The 18,194-nt window shown below is 38.5% G+C and overlaps 3 protein-coding genes across 3 annotated transcripts; 1 reads left to right on the forward strand and 2 right to left on the reverse strand.

Annotated features, from left to right (window-relative positions):
- Positions 1–935: 935 nt before the first annotated feature.
- LOC306754982 (PRELI domain containing protein 3B-like) lies at positions 936–4,676 on the forward strand. Its single transcript, XM_079239177.1, has 6 exons — positions 936–1,057; positions 2,193–2,361; positions 2,466–2,555; positions 3,671–3,741; positions 3,856–3,958; positions 4,046–4,676. The coding sequence occupies exons 1-6, from the start codon at positions 1,026–1,028 to the stop codon at positions 4,160–4,162; spliced, it is 582 nt and encodes a 193-aa protein (XP_079095303.1). The 5' UTR covers positions 936–1,025; the 3' UTR covers positions 4,163–4,676.
- A 147-nt stretch (positions 4,677–4,823) lies between these two features.
- On the reverse strand, positions 4,824–12,165 carry bpifcl (BPI fold containing family C, like). Its single transcript, XM_079239176.1, has 16 exons — positions 12,131–12,165; positions 11,877–12,006; positions 11,484–11,595; positions 11,154–11,285; positions 10,235–10,390; positions 10,093–10,156; positions 9,905–9,965; positions 9,654–9,745; positions 9,332–9,508; positions 9,153–9,212; positions 7,514–7,681; positions 7,137–7,204; positions 7,005–7,047; positions 6,870–6,933; positions 6,588–6,664; positions 4,824–6,488 (listed from the first exon to the last, which is right to left on the reverse strand). Exons 2-16 carry the CDS (start codon positions 11,974–11,976, stop codon positions 6,435–6,437), a joined length of 1,428 nt encoding a protein of 475 aa, XP_079095302.1. The 5' UTR covers positions 11,977–12,006; positions 12,131–12,165; the 3' UTR covers positions 4,824–6,434.
- Positions 12,166–13,623: 1,458 nt separating this feature from the next.
- LOC306755468 (vesicular inhibitory amino acid transporter-like) lies at positions 13,624–15,938 on the reverse strand (the record flags this gene model as incomplete). The annotated part of the gene is made up of 2 exons (XM_079239859.1): positions 13,624–14,811; positions 15,558–15,938. 2 exons carry the CDS (start codon positions 15,936–15,938, stop codon positions 13,624–13,626), a joined length of 1,569 nt encoding a protein of 522 aa, XP_079095985.1.
- Between the last annotated feature and the right edge of the window lie 2,256 nt (positions 15,939–18,194).

Here is an 18,194-nt window from a genome sequence, read left to right on the forward strand (position 1 = left end):
CCTGTAAGTTAAGCATGTAAAGCTAACGATGGCTAATACAAGAACGGGCGACAGAACTTATACTATAACCCTCAAATTATTTTAACCATTCTATCAAATCTACCAATAAATGCTAATTCATTTCAATGTCTCTCTCAGTAAATGTATATTTATTGATATTTACTACCTTAGGCCTGCCTGTCTCCAGTAAGCAACCATCTTGCTTGTGCTGTAGCTTCAAGGACAGGTCGGATGTGTGCGTAATGGCGTCATTTCAGTGACACTCGATTTTTCCAAGCCAATAGAAACGGTGTCTGATCACTATGACAACCACGATGGCTACTTATCCCGCCCCTAGACACCGTGCCAGCCAGAGTGCTCCAACTAAATGGCACTGGTGCCAGCCATACGCACAAAAACTAACTATAATGTATTTTCATTATGTTGCGGGGGTCGACAACAAAAATAAAAACAGGGAAAAAATGTACACACTAAATAAGTACATAACAAGAATAGTGATTTTCTGAAGATTTTGTGGTTTGTACACACTACATGAATAGTTTGGTGGTAATTCTGCAGAATGTTTTCGTATTTCTGTGTGTTTTTATATATATATATATATATATATATATATATATATATATATATATATATATATATATATATATATATATATATATATATATATATATATATATAAATAAATAAAACGAACATGTGATTAAAAAAAAGGATCTACGACTAAAAATCCGCAGAACACGCAATCTGCTCATTTAGATTTAGCATATAAATAATTATTCATTTTTACAATGGGAGCAAGAAGCTCTTCGGAGCTTCGGGAATATGTTTCATGAATAAAATAAAATAAAATAAAATAAAATAAAATAAAATAAAATAAATTGTGGAATGTTCTGGATATAAATGCAGTTGTTGTGTCAGGCCAGCAGGGGGAGTATCTTGGCTCCACCTTGGGGCTTCCTTCTTCGCTTTGGTCTCGCCGCCGAGGAGTCGCTGTCTCCCGATCCCTGACATTCAAAGTCTGAAAAATGAAGATCTGGGCGTCAGAGTACATTTTTAAGTGAGTATCTTTGTTCTTGACAAGATTTATTATACCACACTATGTGTTAAACAGTCGATGTTTTCCCCTCCAGCTGTATAACTAGTTTCCTGTCTTTTTTCTGGCGCAGCCGCTAGTTTCCTCAGCTGCGAAGGTTGCAAAGAAGTTAGGTAACTTATATGATTTTGATTATAGTAGCTCACTGGAGCCTTCGCTTACGTTAGTTATTCACCCTAAGTGAATAACCATAAATAATGTCTACAGTCTGTTCAGTCCCTTTTTAAAATCTGGTTTTCAATTTATGTAATTTGAATGCGAATAGCTCTGTAAACAGGTTAGCTCACAAATGCTAACACTAAAGCTAGCTATTGCTAACAGACGCATTAGTGTCTGAGTTGTCGTAATTTGTTAAATGTTTATGCCAATATATTAGGCTGAAGTTGACAGAAGCTGATATATTTGTGTGGTTTTCGCGTGACTTGTTTTAATCACGGGATCTGCTCGCGAGTTTGTCATTGTGTACCGTAATAAAGGACATTCCACGACTGCCTGTGTGCTTTTGTGTCACAGTAGAGACTCCGCATATAAAAAAACATTAGTCGGCTTACATTCCGCCTTATTGAAATTCCAAATATTCATGGATGCTAAACAATGGCCGGCTATGCTTTGTACATTTTCTGGAAGTTTCTTAGTTCGTGCGTGGAGATGCAGGGAGTCTGCGCAGTGCGCAGGAGGAGTTTCTCCCATCATGTGGCTGTGAGGACTCAATGCGCCATTGATTTGTACAGCATGATTCAAATTCTAGCAATAGGATGTATTAATTCAGAACCATTTGAATAATTTTGGAACTGTTTTTTCTTCTTCCAGAAGTAGCAAATTTGCATTATAATGAAAACATCTGAGTTGTTCACGCTTCCTCAGTTGATTTTGTTCCTGTTGTTACCAACATTTGAATAAGTTATCACATAATTGTAATGCATTTTACTGAAATGGTTTTTAAAGAGAAGTAGATGCACAAAGAAAATGAGACATACCAACACTTTTTTTGCATTTTTTGAACTGTACTAAAATATTTGACTGATAACACTATTTTCTAATAAATGCTAAATAGCCTTTCAGAGTTTGCTGTTTTTAAGCAGTGTAATGCTTTTAACAGCCATCCATGGGAGACGGTGACCAAGGCAGCAATGCAGAAGTATCCCAACCCCATGAATCCCAGTGTGTTTGGTGTGGATGTTCTAGACAGAAACATTGATGCAGAGGGACGATTACACAGCACCAGACTGCTGAGTACAGAATGGGGTCTCCCTGCCATGGCCAAGTCTGTAAGTTTAACAAGATGAAAACCAAGATTCACATAACTGCGTTTATGTCTTTATGTTGTGTTTTATTTTGTGTATCCAAGTTGATGTGTGTCCTTTTTCTGCAGATTATTGGCGTAACAAGAACATGCACTTACGTTCAGGAGCATTCAGTAGTGGACATCAAACAGAAAACATTTGAACTTCAATCTACAAATGTAAGTAGAACTGGTAGATACTACTGCTGATTAGCTGCATGCTGACATGACATTCTGCTTACATCTCAGGCTAGTACAGGGGTGGTCAACTCCAGTCCTCGAGAGCCGCAGTCCTGTCCGTGTTAGTATTTTCTCTGCTGCAACACACCTCGCTCAAATCACTGGGTTATTGGCAGACTTTTGCAGAGTTTGATGTCAAGCTCTGCACAAGTGTGCTAATTACCCATTTACTCAAGTCAGGTGTGTTGCAGCAGGGAAACTCCCAACACATGCAGGACTGCGGCTCTCGAGGACTGGAGTTGGCCACCCATGGGCTAGTAGATCAGTTGTCCTGACTTAAACTCAAGTCAGTGTGTTTGGAACAGTTAATAAAAACTTAAAGATGCAAACTGACTCTGCTCGGCAACTATTTTAGTTTTTGTGTTGCTGTGTATTCACACACAGTTTAAGTGCCTCAAATACTGCATGTATACAAATATAGGGCAAAGACCATATTAAACACCTTTCATTTTCCTGGTGATTTTCTACAGTATTTCACTGGCAGTGTAAATGCTCAACTTGTTGAATGCCGTAGCGGATCCTCTTATTCCAGACCCTGCAAGATGGTTGATTTCCCCTTTCAGTTCTTGCATTTGACTTTTATTTAGTTGTCACATTGATTAACTTTCAGGTCGTTGGTCTTGCCACAGTGCAAAAGCCTTTCTGTATTTAAATGCAATAACTTGGTTTTGGCACCAACTTGGACAGCCTGTCTTTGGTATTTGTTATTCTGATGTAGTTGCATTACACCTTTTCAACTGTGGAATATGATTTGATATTCATTTGATGCGTTTCCCTTTACTTTGTGAACCGATAGGGCCCCCAGATATAATGGATATAATCGCTTTTACTTTAATGACCCAGTGTTTCATTAGGTTTTCATTTTGTCTTTACTTTGCCTGCATTTCCAAGTCACTAAAGTTGTCAAAAGCCAAATGGAAATCATTTCAGACTGTCAAGTGCTGCCCTGACTATTGTTGCTGTAGCCACTCTTGGATGAAGTCTCTGGCATTGTGAATGCTGGGTATGATTTGGAAAAAAAACAAAAGCTTCATTTGAATGTTTTGTCACCCCAGATCTCTTTCACCAACCTGGTATCTGTTGATGAAAAGCTGACATACAAGCCACATCCACAAGACCCAGAAAAGTAAGTGCTTGCAGATGTAATTTTTTATTACAACAGTTGTAATTTTTCTTTTTTCATGGTCACAAAAATCTTTTGAAACCTGTATTTTATTTTTTTTACAATTTGTGTATCCAGGACAGTGCTGACACAAGAGGCTCTGATCAGTGTGAAAGGTGTCAGTCTGAGCAGCTACCTTGAGGGTCTCATGGCCAAGACCATATCTGTAAATGCAAATAAGGTGAGGCTGATTTGAAAAACACAATGAGATGATACGTAGCACCTGTATCTCATGTTTGCAACACCTTTCTGTCTGTGTTTGTGTCAGGGCCGGGAAGCGATGGAGTGGGTCATCAGAAGATTAAACACAGAGATTGAGGAACTGGCAGCAACTGCTCGTGGCTCGATCCGTGCTCCTATGGCAGCTGCAGTTGCGGACAAATGATCCTGACCTCCCGTTTGCTCCACCATCATGAAACAATGGACTTCTCAGACAATTTCCCCTTACAGGAGACTTCTCACCCTATTTTCCAATGTGGTCTTCAAACCAGAGCCCCCATACGTATGTTCGTGTTTGTCAAAAGAACAAGGTTTGTCCTTCCTCAGCAGTCTGCACTGACAAGTTTCCACTGGTCTCTGTGGGCAGTGACTGGGACTGTTGAGCGGATGGCAGTTGATAATCGTTGAAAAAACCAAACCGGGTTGAAACGGACTTTACTTGAAGCTCATAGGACTTTGTCTTGTGATGTGAAAGCTCATTTAAAAAAAAAAAAAAAAAATCACACTGTGCCTCTACATTATCTCAGCAGTGTCATCTATTTCAGCCGTCTGACTATTCATTGTTTTGTCAAACCTGCAAACTGAGTGCAGCTGAAATGATGTCACTGAAGTACGTCCTTAAATTCTCTGAACTTGCCTCGTACAGCACAGCTGACCAAAATATCTTCAAAGTGAAAGCTTCCAGTTCAGATGGGTTCCCAGCGTAACTGAAAATATGTCAAGTATTAAAGCTTTGTACGATGGGGAAGATCAGCATTAAAACTAAGTAGAGGAGGGTGTTTTGATGCAGATGCTGGTTTTTCTGCTACATCTGTCAGCATAGTGAGTTGGTCTTGAGTCATTGTATTCTCTTAGCCTTTCTGGTGAAGTTTTTGATTTTAAAAAGCAACTTGATTTCCAATGCTTCCTCTTACAGTGATTTGCTGTATAGTAAAGTGTTACAGTTGAAGAATGGTCATACTTGAATGTTAAACTTTATTTTCAGCATGTTAAACGTGGCAGAAAGCCTTTGTAGGATACAGACATGTAAAGTGCTTGTTAACTGAGCAATTTGTTGGCATTCACCAGTATTTAATGGGTTGTGAACGTTCACCAATGCTGTGGGAGGAGCACTGAAGGTGTGCAGGGTCACTGACTGTGCCATCATGGCATGTAAACATTCAAATAACTAACTAGTCTCAAGTGCTTAAGTTTAATTTGTGATTTTGAGCAAAACTTAAATAGACCCAATTTTCCTGTCTCTCAAAGTAGGCGGAGATTAAATGATCTGTAATGGCGAATACTGACGAAGGCTGTTAAACTTACTGATAAGCTATTAACTTCTGGTGTTTTACAAGTGAAAGTTGGGTTTTTCTTCTTTTTATGAAAGCCATTGAGGATACTCAGGTGCTACATAGTTGCCCTTTTTCTAGATCTGTCAAACTACATCTGAGTGAAGATGAGTTCTAACTTTCTAGCACTTGTTGCATAAATATTAGTAATGTAGATGTTTACGTTGAACAGGGTATGAATCGGTGGGGTTTTGTCTTATGAGCTCAGTACCATCACATCTTCCACAATGCTTCTCACTCAATTTCAGCAGCTACAGCCGGTTTGTCTTTTAATAGTTCCTGCTACCATTTCAATTTACCTTTGGGGGGGGAGGGAAAGAAATTTCTGACTCCACATCCTGATTGGGATAATTCTGTTTGAAGTCTACTCTGGTCCAGTCAGCCAGTTATCCCGCTCACTGTCTGCTTTCATGAGAAAGTGATGTTTTTCTACGGGGGGGGGCCTTTTAAGCTTTCATGCTCACACTCACTCACTCCTAGGGGCAATTTAGAGTGACCAATTAACCTAGCATGTCTTTGGATGGTGGGAGGAAACTGGTACCCGGAGAGAACCCACGCATACACGGGGAGAACATGCAAACTCCACACAGAAAGGCCACTGACCAAACCAGCCAAGGATCGAACCAGTGACCTTCTTGCTGTGAGGCCACAGTGCTAACCACTGCGCCACCGTGCAGCCCTGCTAATTAGAACAGTTATTACAATAATTTAAACTATCATCATAATTACGCTAACTTTTTTAACATGATGTGTTTTTGCTCTGTCAGTGGTGAAAAAAGAGATGCTTTGGAACAGTAACATTTTATTGTCACAAATTGATAAAAATATGAAAGCACTGCAGAAATATTTTATTAAGCAGAAATGAACAACATTCTCATAGTAAGCATTTGCAGCATCATTATTTGTGACCTGATTGTACACAAATTGTTTTGTGTTTAAAATGTTTATTAGCAAGGTCATTTTTAATCCAGACTGACTAGATTTTTTTTTTTTATTGTGTATATTAGTACTGCAACCAAGTGGAATGAGATTCAGACAAAGTTTATCAGCAGTCCAAAATGTAAGACTGAACTGAGATAAAGCTCATTCATGTTTGGTGTTTATCAGTCAGTCATCTTCTGTTTGTAGAATCTGTGCATCCGAAGAAATGGCTATGAATCTCTGTTTGGAAATGAAACAGTGATCAGCCCAAATACAGTTTTACTCCCAACTGAAATTATGTTCATTGCTATTTATTTATTTATTTTTATCACGACTGACCTTCTCCATCTTGAGAACTGAATTAATCAGCTGTGCCTTTCTTAGTCTGGGTAAAATAATACCCTCTCCCAGTTTTTCTGCAACAGAAATAATTTAGGTCAAAATTGATGTAAAGTACATAATAAAATGGGTTTACATAATTATAAGGACTGGCACTTGGTGCATGCTTTAAATTCAACATTACTTTTCCAGAGAAAGATGATAGAGAGTGCTGGTTAATAAATGAACAAGTAATCAGTCACTAATAAGAATTGTGTTCTCAGTGATGTAGTTGAAACTCACCATTCACTTTTGGTAAGACCACTGCCTTTATGCCTACCCTCACTGCATTTTTCAAAGCAGCAATCTGCAAAAATACAAGTACTGTTACCATTATAAAATATAAAATACTTTTTCTTATTGTTTTGTTCCATTTACCTTAACAGTGCCCACTTCACTGGAAACCAAGGTCAGCGTAACACTGAAAGAGAACAGTATCAGTCAGTTGAACTGCGTTTTTTAGATGAAAATCCTTATTAGTGCATTATTTCAGTGTACTGGCCTACTTACTTATCCAGCATTACAGAACCTCTCAGTCTTTCACCAGCAATCCACACTTTACCACTAAACATTGAGTTCTGAAAGAAAAATTTTAATTAGATTTACAGTAGATCAGCTTATTTTTCTTTTTCTTTTTTTTTTTTTTGGGTAGTAAATGGTTTTTGTAGTGATGGTTGTCAACTTAATATATTGACTGTTCAGTATGCTAAATATGAAAAAAAAAAAAGGAGAATGCCCTTTTCAATTCATGTGGATGCAATCTGAATCCGAAGACACAGCTATTATATTTCCGTTACATTGAGTAAAACAGTAAGAGTGATTGAAAGTACAGATATATGAAGGTAATATTAGGCTTTACTAACAATCAACACAGCTGAGGTACTCACAACATTGATTGTGAACAGTGGAATATGGGTGCCATTTGGCTCAATGGCGAAAGCTTTGACAGTAGTTTGAACACCCAGTTGAACAACTCCAGGTTGAAGGGAAAACTTTGGCGCTTTTGTGACGTAAACCTGCAGATCCATCAACAGATCTGGAAACTGCTTGGGAAGCTAAGGGAAGAAACAGTTCAATGTAAACCTTTTATCCTCAAATATGCAATGTTTTTTAGCGTAAGGAGGATCAGAAAGAAGAATGATTTAAATAATATATAAATCTTTTAGAGAATGTGAATTTTTTTTTATAGAAAATGATCTCAAATTATGCTAAGTGGAAATGTGATGTGAACGTAGCTGAAAATAGTGTCTCAACATCAGCATATCGCTGTTTCTGATTACTTGCTCTTTTATGCATTCTGTTAAATATCTTTGTATCTTAATTTTTGTACTTAATTATTCTCATTATTATTATGTTTATGTTTAAAGATTTGTAAAGATTTGTTTTTCAAATCAACAGATACTCTGTGTTTCAATTGTATTTTTAGTTTCTAGGTTTAAGCTCAAGAGTATGCACAGATTAGGTATATGTAATTAATATGTTATATATATTTTTTTTGTCAACATCAGTCCTTACATCAACTATTCCAGCTTTATTCCTTCCTACATAGAAGTCAGTACATTGACTCTCTTTTATGTTTTCACTACGCTCTATTAAAAGCATGCATAATTTACTTCTAGTGGTTGACAAGATTATTATGAGTCAGCCAGAACAGATGTCCCAAATCGGTTCTGTAAAAACCTTTGATTTGAATTTCAAAACAATAACATTTTGACAATATGCATTATTTATTTATTTTTTTTTATAATAAATAGATTTTATCTGAAGAATATCTGTTTGAATGTTGATTCACAACTGATTTGAAATGACTCCAAAAGTACATTTTTTATTTGCTTGAATTAATTTGCACCCGACTGAAATGTATGAGTTATTGTGCAGAACGTGATAGGCTGTGAGATCCATTTAATCTGATTCAGGTGTGTTGATGCAGTACTACATCGCAAACATGCTGGATTGTGACTCTCATTGTAGCAGAGGGAGAAAAATGAGTTTTCATGATTACTTAGCTCATGTGCCTGCATGTATACTTGCAAAAGTGTGAACATGCCGTATATGAGCTGGGTAAAAATGTCAAAAGGAGGTAGATTCCCATATTTTCATTTTAAATGGCAATGCTCAATGATTGCTGGTTATTGTGAAAATATTAACTATAAGCTACATATAACTTTATATTTTACATGACATCGCAATTAGACTTGAATTGCACATTTTGTTAATGAAACTGTTTTTTGTATTTAAATTGGGTATGTTGCAGTGGATTAAATACAAACCTCCAACAATAACACAGTGGTATACAAGGTGATACTAATGAAAAACCTCTCTTGAAGTGGGACAAGAAACATTTTTTTAAAATCAGGAAACCTTTTGTGTCTTACTTAATAATTGAAATGGCAGAATAACTATGCTTTATGCTTTAGGTAGGTTTTTTGTGCTTAGTTGCCCTTTTTTAAATATTATTTTATAATAATGAACAAATAAACTAACTAAATAACAAATAAAAAAAAAAAAACTGAGCAAAGACCTTACCTGAGGAACAAAGATTCCCATTGAACTAGTGTTGAGGTGTACAGGAGACTCAGGAGGAATCTGAAATATGACAAATGTTGTTTATTGAATAAAGGTATTGATATTGAAAAAAGAGTAGTAAATAAATACATAGAATTACTTCTGGTCACCCGTTTATGGTTTGCTTTATCCATACTTACCATGCTGTCATTGATAAGGATCTGAAACTTTCCTGCTGAGAAGTACCCATACAAAGCAGAGTTCAGGGTGAACTCAGACAGGCCTACTGACAGCATGTAATCTGGATACTCAGGCATGATAAAAGGTTGGGCCACAAAGGGTGGATCTTCATGAGTTTTTATATTGTAGAACTCCCCCTTTAAATAAAGAGTTGGAAATTATTATGTGTGGTGATACAAGTTGCAAAGTTTACATATGTTATGATGTTATGAACACCTATACTACATAGAAATATTGGTATAGCTCATTACTATAAATTTTCATTGTTTTATGTGTCCTTACCTTAAGCCCCAGATTCATACTTGTAGCACTGACTATCGGTGACCCAGAAAGAGGAAGGTCAAGAGCAAGAACTTGATCCACTTCGAAGGAAACTAAACAGCACAAATAGCCCTTTAATCAGACGAATGAATTTAAACAAACAAAAAATGTAGCAGGCAGGGTAATAAATATCTTTGGACTAAAGTCTTTCCAGTTTGCAAAATCTCCATAAGATCTTTTTTTTTTTTTTTTTTTTTGGTGATATGCAGTACCATTCATGACCTGTAGATGGTGCTCCAGCATAACAATGTATTCTTCAAGAAGCGGGCAGACCTGAGAAGAAATAAGACAATGTCTTTCACCACTGAAATGACTATTTTGTTTTATCACTATAAATGTCGGTTAACACGACAGAAAAACTGTATTTTAACACATGGTTAATATGTTTAGAGACACTCACTCTGCTTTTTATTTTGCCAATGATATGCCCCTTAAAATGGTCCACAAATGGCTGAATGATCCAGCTATTGACACATGAAATTTCAAAGCTTATGACATGGCCAATCTAAATCTCCTTTTCTACTTTTTTTTTTTTAACATACCTGGCACCACCGTAGAATTTGGCATCCAAATCTCCAATCTCAGCACTGCAGCTGACACTGGTGACGGACAGATGCCCCCGAGCATCTCTCCCCAACCCCACTGCAGAGGTCAAAGCGAAGTTAAATATAGCCATATCAAATGATCCGCCATCATGTCTGAAGATACAAAGAAGAAGACACAAAGGTGTTGAACCACAGAAACACTGGTGATGTGTTGATATAAAGTTACTGTAAAACAGGTAGGATTGTAGACCTATATTGTTAGAGCTTTAGCACTTCCCTTTGTTCCTCTTTTTACTTCCTCTCTTTGATGTTTTCAGTCATTTAACAGGTTATTCCTCTTCACTGTAACAACAGCCTGCTAGCATTAGCGAGCAAATAATACATGTTAAATATTGGATCCCTTTTCAAGCATAAAAGTGAAGGAGTGAAGAACAGGGAGCTCCTCATTTATGAGTGTGAGTGTGCAGAACAAATTCTTTGATTGTCTTGATTATGGTTTTAAGATTGTGTTTCCTGGTTAAACAACAATATCTTTAATTCATTACAGCAATTATCACTATCTCTCTGTTATCATACTTTAATCTATCTGTATTACATAACTAAATAAAAAAATGAATGTTTGGCTTTGGTTCAGTTCAATGTGTAAAAAAATGATCCATTTATTTTCAAACTTATCCCATATGATTATTTTTAGCTTCCTCTTTAGGTCTTGATGAACACATCTGTCATGAAACCATAATCAATCTTAATTTTTTTTTAAACAATTAAAGGTATGATAAAGTTTTCTTAAATATTCTGGAGATTTATCTTTTCAAAATTGGAACAATTTTAAGAAATCCCAATGAAACTGCTTTGAGATTACGGGTTTAAAAAGCAAGGTACTGTAATTGTAGACTTGAGATTTGGTAATACTCACATTACGCCAAACTGTGTCAACCAATTGCCGGTTAATGCAACGTTGAGACCTTCAATTGAAGCTCTGAATCCTGTGTGTTCTTGAAAAAACTTTACAGTAGGCTCTGGAAGGTCACATTTTGTTATGGTCATGCTACATCGCATTGAGAAAGGAAAAAAAAGGAAGTAGTAATGTGAGTTTACCACAGTAACTAGGTTAATACTAGCAAATTGATACAACTGGTGACTAAAAAGACTACATTTTACAGCTATATGATCAATATGTTTACCAAAGATATAATTGGATCCACAGAAGCACTTTTGTATTTATGAGTATAAAACATAAGCCTACCCTGTTAGTGTGTAGCCTACATGGCCAATTAAGATGTTCACTCTACCGCTGATGTCAGGAAAGGTTATATTCTTCAACTGCTCCTGAATCAGTCCTGTAACTGCATGCATCCCTGGGACAAACAGCACATTCATAGTTTTATTGAAATCTGTGTAAAATAAATGCATCTTGTGCTTTTGATTTATGTAACTAATAAACAATAAAAAATGAAAAAATAAATAAATTATATATATATATATATATATATATATATATATATATATATATATATATATATATATATATATATATATATATATATATATATATATATTTATTTTTTTTATTTTTATTTTTTTTTAAAGGACTTACTTGCAAGCAACCTAACAGGTATCACATCTAATTTTTCCTTACCGTGTTGCAGCCCCTTGTTGGTCAGGATAACTTGTATTGCAGGGTTCTCGCCATGTGTGCATGACAGCAGCACTAGCATTACTGCCACAGAGGGAAGCATTTTGCTGAACCTCCTGTGGTAACAGTCACACTACTGAAGATTTTAGTATAGTAGAGTTAAGCGAAGTCAAAGAAACTGATATATTTTTAGTTTGAGACAAGAATACTAAAAATCACACATTATTTACAACACATCTGTTTGGTGATATAAGTACCTGAAATGATCAAGGAGAAAGGGTGCTCCAGAGCTTCACCCTTTGTCGCTGTCTCTGTGCTCTGGTGCTTTTGTGCAGCTTTTACTTCCTGTATTGTCTCAGTGAGAAGTGAAACTCACTGACATGTGATAGCAGTGGGACAGTGTGTTAATTTGGGTGTGTTTTCAGAAACATAACAAAAGTCTTTTTGAGTCAACTGTTGATTTTGGCTTCAGTGTCGCAACAGCAAGATATTTAAATCTAAGCCAAAACTAATTAAGTAATATTTAAGCATTGTGATAGCTATGTGTTTTTAAAGGGTTAACTGAAGGTTATTTTGACAACATCCTCATTTTGAGAACAAAGACTACCATTGTTAATTAACTAAAATGAAGTGAAAAGTCACCCACACTTTGACTCATTATCAGACAAAGAACAATCAGGTTTCACAATCCAGGAATGCTAAGATGTGTATTTAAGTTATAACTGGCTCAAGAGGATCAAGTTGCCAAAGGCTGAAGTAAAGCAAAAGGAGACACACTGTCAAATTGTCTGAAGTTATTGAAATTTGCAAATGTCTCCACGTAAGTATCAGCAACTGAAACCTTAAGTCTTTTTTATATATTTCTCATGAATCAAAGAGGAAGTTTGATTAACCTTGTCAGATGATGAAGTTTAACAGAGCACAGAAAAAAAAGAAAAGACAGTCAAATCGTACTTTCACTAAGCAAAGAAACATTAGAATCACCAGCCATAAAATACTTGATTTATTTATCTCTTATTTCAACAAATACTCTTTGTCTCACACACCATTAGTTTCGATTAATCACAGTTGACAAGTTCAATAGGAACAGAATATTATTAGACCAACGTTTTTATATAACACAATGAGGACCCACTTGCTTGCACTTAAATTCACTTCATCCAGATTGACAATTGAAACACCAAGAAAACAAATGAGCCAACAAGGACTACAACTGGCATAAGAATAAAAAAAAAATTACACAAACCATTAAAAAAAGAATAATTCTGTTCAAACCACCACACATAAGTTATTCATGGTTTATCGAGCACCGCCTGATCTGATTGGTGCCTACTGTTTTCTGTAGAAGTGGTATTTATGATTTCAAGCACCTGCAAAAAACAATAATAACATCATATTCACTTCATTGTTTTCCACATATTTCATTCTCCAGATATAAACACGTACACACTCACAGTTAAACCCAAAATTTTCACTGAATCTTTGCATGACACCTGGACCCCCTTCCATGCGGAGGTCGCGTTCCTCTGTCCACTTAATAAAACACGCTTTTTTCTGGAATGAATAGACTACTTTACACTATGACTGTAGAGTTTATTATTGCACATTATCACGAAGGCAAAATAAAAAGATGTACATTTCACACAAATATACCTTCTCATGAGATTTCATATCAGTTGTCCACGTGTTTCCACAAGGTCTGCGTCCTTCATGGGGTATCACTATTCAACAGAAGTAAACTCCGGAGCTCTCATTCGTGAATGTTGTACTTGAACGCCTCTATGAGGCCTTCAATGGAATGAATAAAGCCAGAAATGGCGCATATGCCTCCAATAACAAAAATGGCAACATCGAAGAACACGTGGTGCCACAGGAGATTTCTCCACTGGAGCTTTAGGTGGAAAAGGCTTGGCAAGAGGAAGCACAGTCCTGCGCCAGTCAGACTCCCAGTTAAACCCATAAGGAGAGCAAAATGGGGGACAAAGACGGCCATAAGCAGGGTAAATACTACTAGGGCGACTCGAAGGCCCAGGCCCCATGTTTTCAACTGCCCTCCAGGGCCGTAACAGTCAGGAAAGAGGGCTCTTCCGCCATCCTGGAACAATGATTTCTCCAGAACTTCAACAGCGGCAAAGAACGGTAGCGGGTAGGATAACAGCGCCTTGGCAACGAGGAAGAGGTTCACCACGGCTCGGATGGTTGAAGGCAGGTTGTCCGTGATGACCTCTTTGGTGGCGTCTGCCCATGTCAAGTAGGCCACCAGGGCAAATAGGCCCTTGAGGACGCAGGCTGCGATGTGAGTCCAGTCCATCATGCAGTGGAACTCACTGGGCTTCTGCATGTTTCCCTCCAGGGAGGGTAGGAAGATTTGGGAAGTGTAGCTGAACACGATGATGCCAATTGAAATAGGGAACTTCTTCACATCAATATAAAACTTAACCTTCTCCCAAGCCCACTCACGCGCCCTAGAGAGACAATAGGCGATCACGAGGACGTTGATGACGAAGTGCGCCAGTGTGCAGAGAAGGCTGAATTTGGACACGGCCTTGAGGTTCTTCAGGAACGCGCACGGCAGGAGCGCTGCTGTGGCCACCACTGACCAGGCTTTCTGGGAGACAGGAAACCCTGGGAAACTGTTGTACATAAGGTTGCCACTGACCACAACGTAAAGAATACATGTCATGATAAGCTCGATAATCTGCGCCACGTTCACAACGTGGCCGCCCAGCGCGGGGAAGCGTGGCGCGCAGCAGGCGTTGGCGATGTCTACATAGGAATCCCTCACACGCACTTTGATGCCGTCCTCATTCTCCTCGTACAGACACGCGATGAGGATTTTGCCGGTGTAGCAGCACACCACGGCCGCAAAGATAATGAGGAAGAGACCGAGGTAGCCGCCGTGGAGGATGGCGTACGGCAGGCCGAGGACGAACATGCCCTGCGGACAGAGAAGCGCATGAGTGATAATGGACGAGGCCCAGATCGCAGTGACAGGCCGGTCAGTCCAGGCATGCAATGACTTGCTCACAGAGTCTTCCTCTTACATAATAAAAGACACACATTTAATTTTGTACGTTAAGATAAAATAAAAACAAAAATGAAAAAAAAAAAAAAAAATGCAGCCCAGACATTTAATCTATTCATTTTCTAAACCTTCGTCACGACAGTACTCACTGTCTTGCTTTTAATTTAAAAAAAAACAAAAAAACAACTATATTCTAAAATCAAATTGAAGGGCAGAAAATGCTATTTAAAAACGAAAATTTCTATTCCTTTAGTTAAAACTTTAATTTGATCGAGGCACTGATAAGCACGTGTCATTCAGCCTCAGATTATCAAAGTCACACAGGCCTGCCTGCAGCTCCACTGATAAAAAGATTTGAATAAATAAATTCTAAGACCCTCACATTGCATTGGGTTTACCCCCAAATCGAGGATTAAACGTGTAATTGGAGCATGCATTTAATTAAGAAAAAAAATTATTTTATTCCATCACGTCAGCCCCAAATGATTTTAAACATAATTTGTTCCACTTTTGCTCTGTGTTTAATAATGCATCCTTTCCATAAGACTAAAAATACTGAATGCTACAAGATAAAAATCTTCAAGGTGACTTTTTATCCAGTTTTAGGCCTGATGCAGGGATCACGTGCCTTTTTTTCTCTCTCTGTGAATAAAGCCTACCTGAATGGCATTAGTGACGTTCCAGCCAGCTTCCCATGATGTGATTTTTGGCTTATCTTCGTCCAAAGAGCCTCCGGTCTTCAGGGACGAGGGCCTCGGGCCGGTGCCATCTCTCTGGTAATGGCTGTCTCCCTCCAACGCCCCCTCTCCCTCAATGTCCCCCCCTTCTTCTTCTCCCTGGAGGACATCCATTTGCATCCCTTGCCGGTAATCATAATCCAAGTCGTCGCACTCGGCAAAGCCCAAACCTTCCTCGTCCGTGGCGGCCTGAAAGCCCAGCCGGGCAAACACCCCACTGACCTTGGCCTGAGATTTGTGGGACACCGTGTGGGCCGCATTGGTCAGTTTATTGGTGAGTTTGTGCCGGATTAAGTGAGCCATTTTTATCCCAAAGAAAAAGGTTCTTCCGTCGGAAAAGATGTTCTGGAGCAAAAAGCGCACGCAGTGTGGTTTATTTGCTGCTTAGCTGCTATATTAAAATCATGCCTGTTGCCTATTTAACTGTTGTGGTAAAACTGTGCTAACCAGCCCCTAAAGGCAACCTAACCGTTTCATCCAGACCTTCACAAAATCCTCAGCCGCTTTTCTTGGGTTGCTCATCCATATTACTCCTTGGCTTCTGCCTCGACGAAGAAATGCTTCAGATCACAGAGAAGAGAATAGATGTCCTCATTTGTCGTTAAAATGTTGAATTTGGCATTTTTATTTTCTAAGCAGTCTTGTCAGTTTGAAGTCCAGTGGGTGACAACACGAGTGCTGGAATTCTCTGCATCACCCAGAGAGAGGGGGAGAGAGAGGAGCGTGCACGTGTCCGCATAGAGTGGTCGAGCTCTTGCGCGTTGCAACTCCCGCGCGCGGTGGAACTGTCACGGGTGGCAGAGAGAAAGAGAGAAAAAGAGAGAGAGAGAGGTTTGCTCTCAAGACGGGGGTTTAGGAGCACAGTGATCACGAGGGAAGACGCAGCTCTTTAGAAAGCAGCCGTGTTGCAAAATTAGCTGACATCACGTGTGAATGAAAAGACCAAACACCCACCTGCTTTCATGCTGCAGTCTGGCAACAGGTCAACACACACACTGCCCTAAATAATAAATAAACCTTTAAGATTTAAGAAGCTTTTTTTTTCATGATGAAACTCTACTCCTCATGGCTCCCAGCCAGAAAAAGCAGTTAACGTCACAACAAACCGAACATCAAGTCGATGGGCAAGAATAATCTTTTCTTTCTTTCTTATTTTTTGTGTTAGAAAAATGATTGTTCCGCCTGACCTGCTCAACTGTATTCTAACATGTGAAATCAATCTCAGATTTGGGAAATGAAGCATGCAGACTGCACCACCCTGCAGCACACAGACATGCATCTTATTTTTCCGCAATACGAGTTTTGCGAATGTTTCAAATGGGAACAGAAAATACTTAAACGCATTTTCCCTTTCTTGCACGCTTTCATTGCATTGCAAAAAAGGAGGGGAGAAGAAAAACATAGGACTGTGTATTAAAAAAAAACCCTCAAATTTTTATATAAAATATTTATAATGTCAAAATTGGCAGTAACAAGAACAATGAATATGCACCGTCAAATTTGTCCCTATATACGCACGAATCTGATTTTTTTTATTTATTTAACGACTTCATTTCTGATGAGCACGTTCAGCAGGCTGTGGAAGGATGCAACTCGTTGCTGACATGATGAGCATCCCGCAGCTGGCCTGCACCGACAGCACCACGGACAGCTCCTCCAACACGGACCTCACACAGGCCGAGCTTCCTCGCCTTCAATGCATTTAACAAGAATGTCAACACACAATAGATGCCATGCAATTGCTGCATTGTTTCTTGTACTTATGTAATGGGTCACACTTTCAACCTGTACGGAAGAAGGAAAAAATCCCAAGGAGTTGGTTTATCCCCCCCCACACACCTCAGCTCTAATCCTTGCGAATAGGAAGCACCTCGTCTCTGCCTCTGTAATCTGCTGTGACATGGCCGAGCAAAGCTGTCATCACATTTTTGCAGTCGGCTTGTAGAAATGTAGCCCACTGTGGCAGAGAGGTAGGAAAATAATGTATCCCTCAGTTTGTATTTATTAGGTAAAAAAGCAACAACAAGAAATGAATAAACAACACGGAATTTCTTTTAGCTGAATCTTTGTGCAGCCATTCTAGCCGTGCATTCCTCCTGTTGGTTGACCGACTCGTCTTGTCCCAAATAAAATCAGTATTAAGAAAGATGAGCCAGTATTTCACAAGACACATTGCAAGAGAGAAAATACATAACATGGACGAGGGGTCTAAATTTAGAATCCAGCTAGAGGACAGAGAAAGTTCCGCATATTTTCATGCTTGGCTTGGGCTGCTTTGGCAGCTGCTGTTTGTGTTCAGGCCAGCACAGTGTTTGTTAGTTAGTGTGTGTCATCTATGTCTGAGGTTATTTGTGTGTGTATGGGGTGTGTAGGACGGCGAGGAAACAGGGAGACTCCTTGCGGCATTTCTCCCTCCCCCAGCACATCCACAGTCCCCGGGCAAAACGCTGGGACAGTGGAAATGTCACACAAACAAATGCAAGCTCGCAAAAAAATGAAAAAGGGGGAAAAAAAACCAAACAAACAACCAAAAAAACCAAAAAACAAAAACAAAAACAA

Source organism: Telmatherina bonti, assembly GCF_933228915.1.
Source record: "Telmatherina bonti genome assembly, chromosome: 4".
Classification (NCBI taxonomy): Eukaryota; Metazoa; Chordata; class Actinopteri; order Atheriniformes; family Telmatherinidae; genus Telmatherina; species Telmatherina bonti.

Coding starts and splice junctions, on each gene's coding strand:
- bpifcl (XM_079239176.1), bottom strand. CDS start 11,976: ATGCTTCCCTCTGTGGCAGTAATGCTAGTGCTGCTGTCATGCACACAT. Junction 7,682..9,152: donor TGGGAATCTTTGTTCCTCAG/GTAAGGTCTTTG, acceptor TTCTTCCCTTAG/CTTCCCAAGCAGTTTCCAGA. Junction 7,048..7,136: donor GGTTCTGTAATGCTGGATAA/GTAAGTAGGCCA, acceptor GTTCTCTTTCAG/TGTTACGCTGACCTTGGTTT.
- LOC306754982 (XM_079239177.1), top strand. CDS start 1,026: ATGAAGATCTGGGCGTCAGAGTACATTTTTAA. Junction 2,362..2,465: donor TCCCTGCCATGGCCAAGTCT/GTAAGTTTAACA, acceptor CTTTTTCTGCAG/ATTATTGGCGTAACAAGAAC. Junction 3,742..3,855: donor CATCCACAAGACCCAGAAAA/GTAAGTGCTTGC, acceptor TTGTGTATCCAG/GACAGTGCTGACACAAGAGG.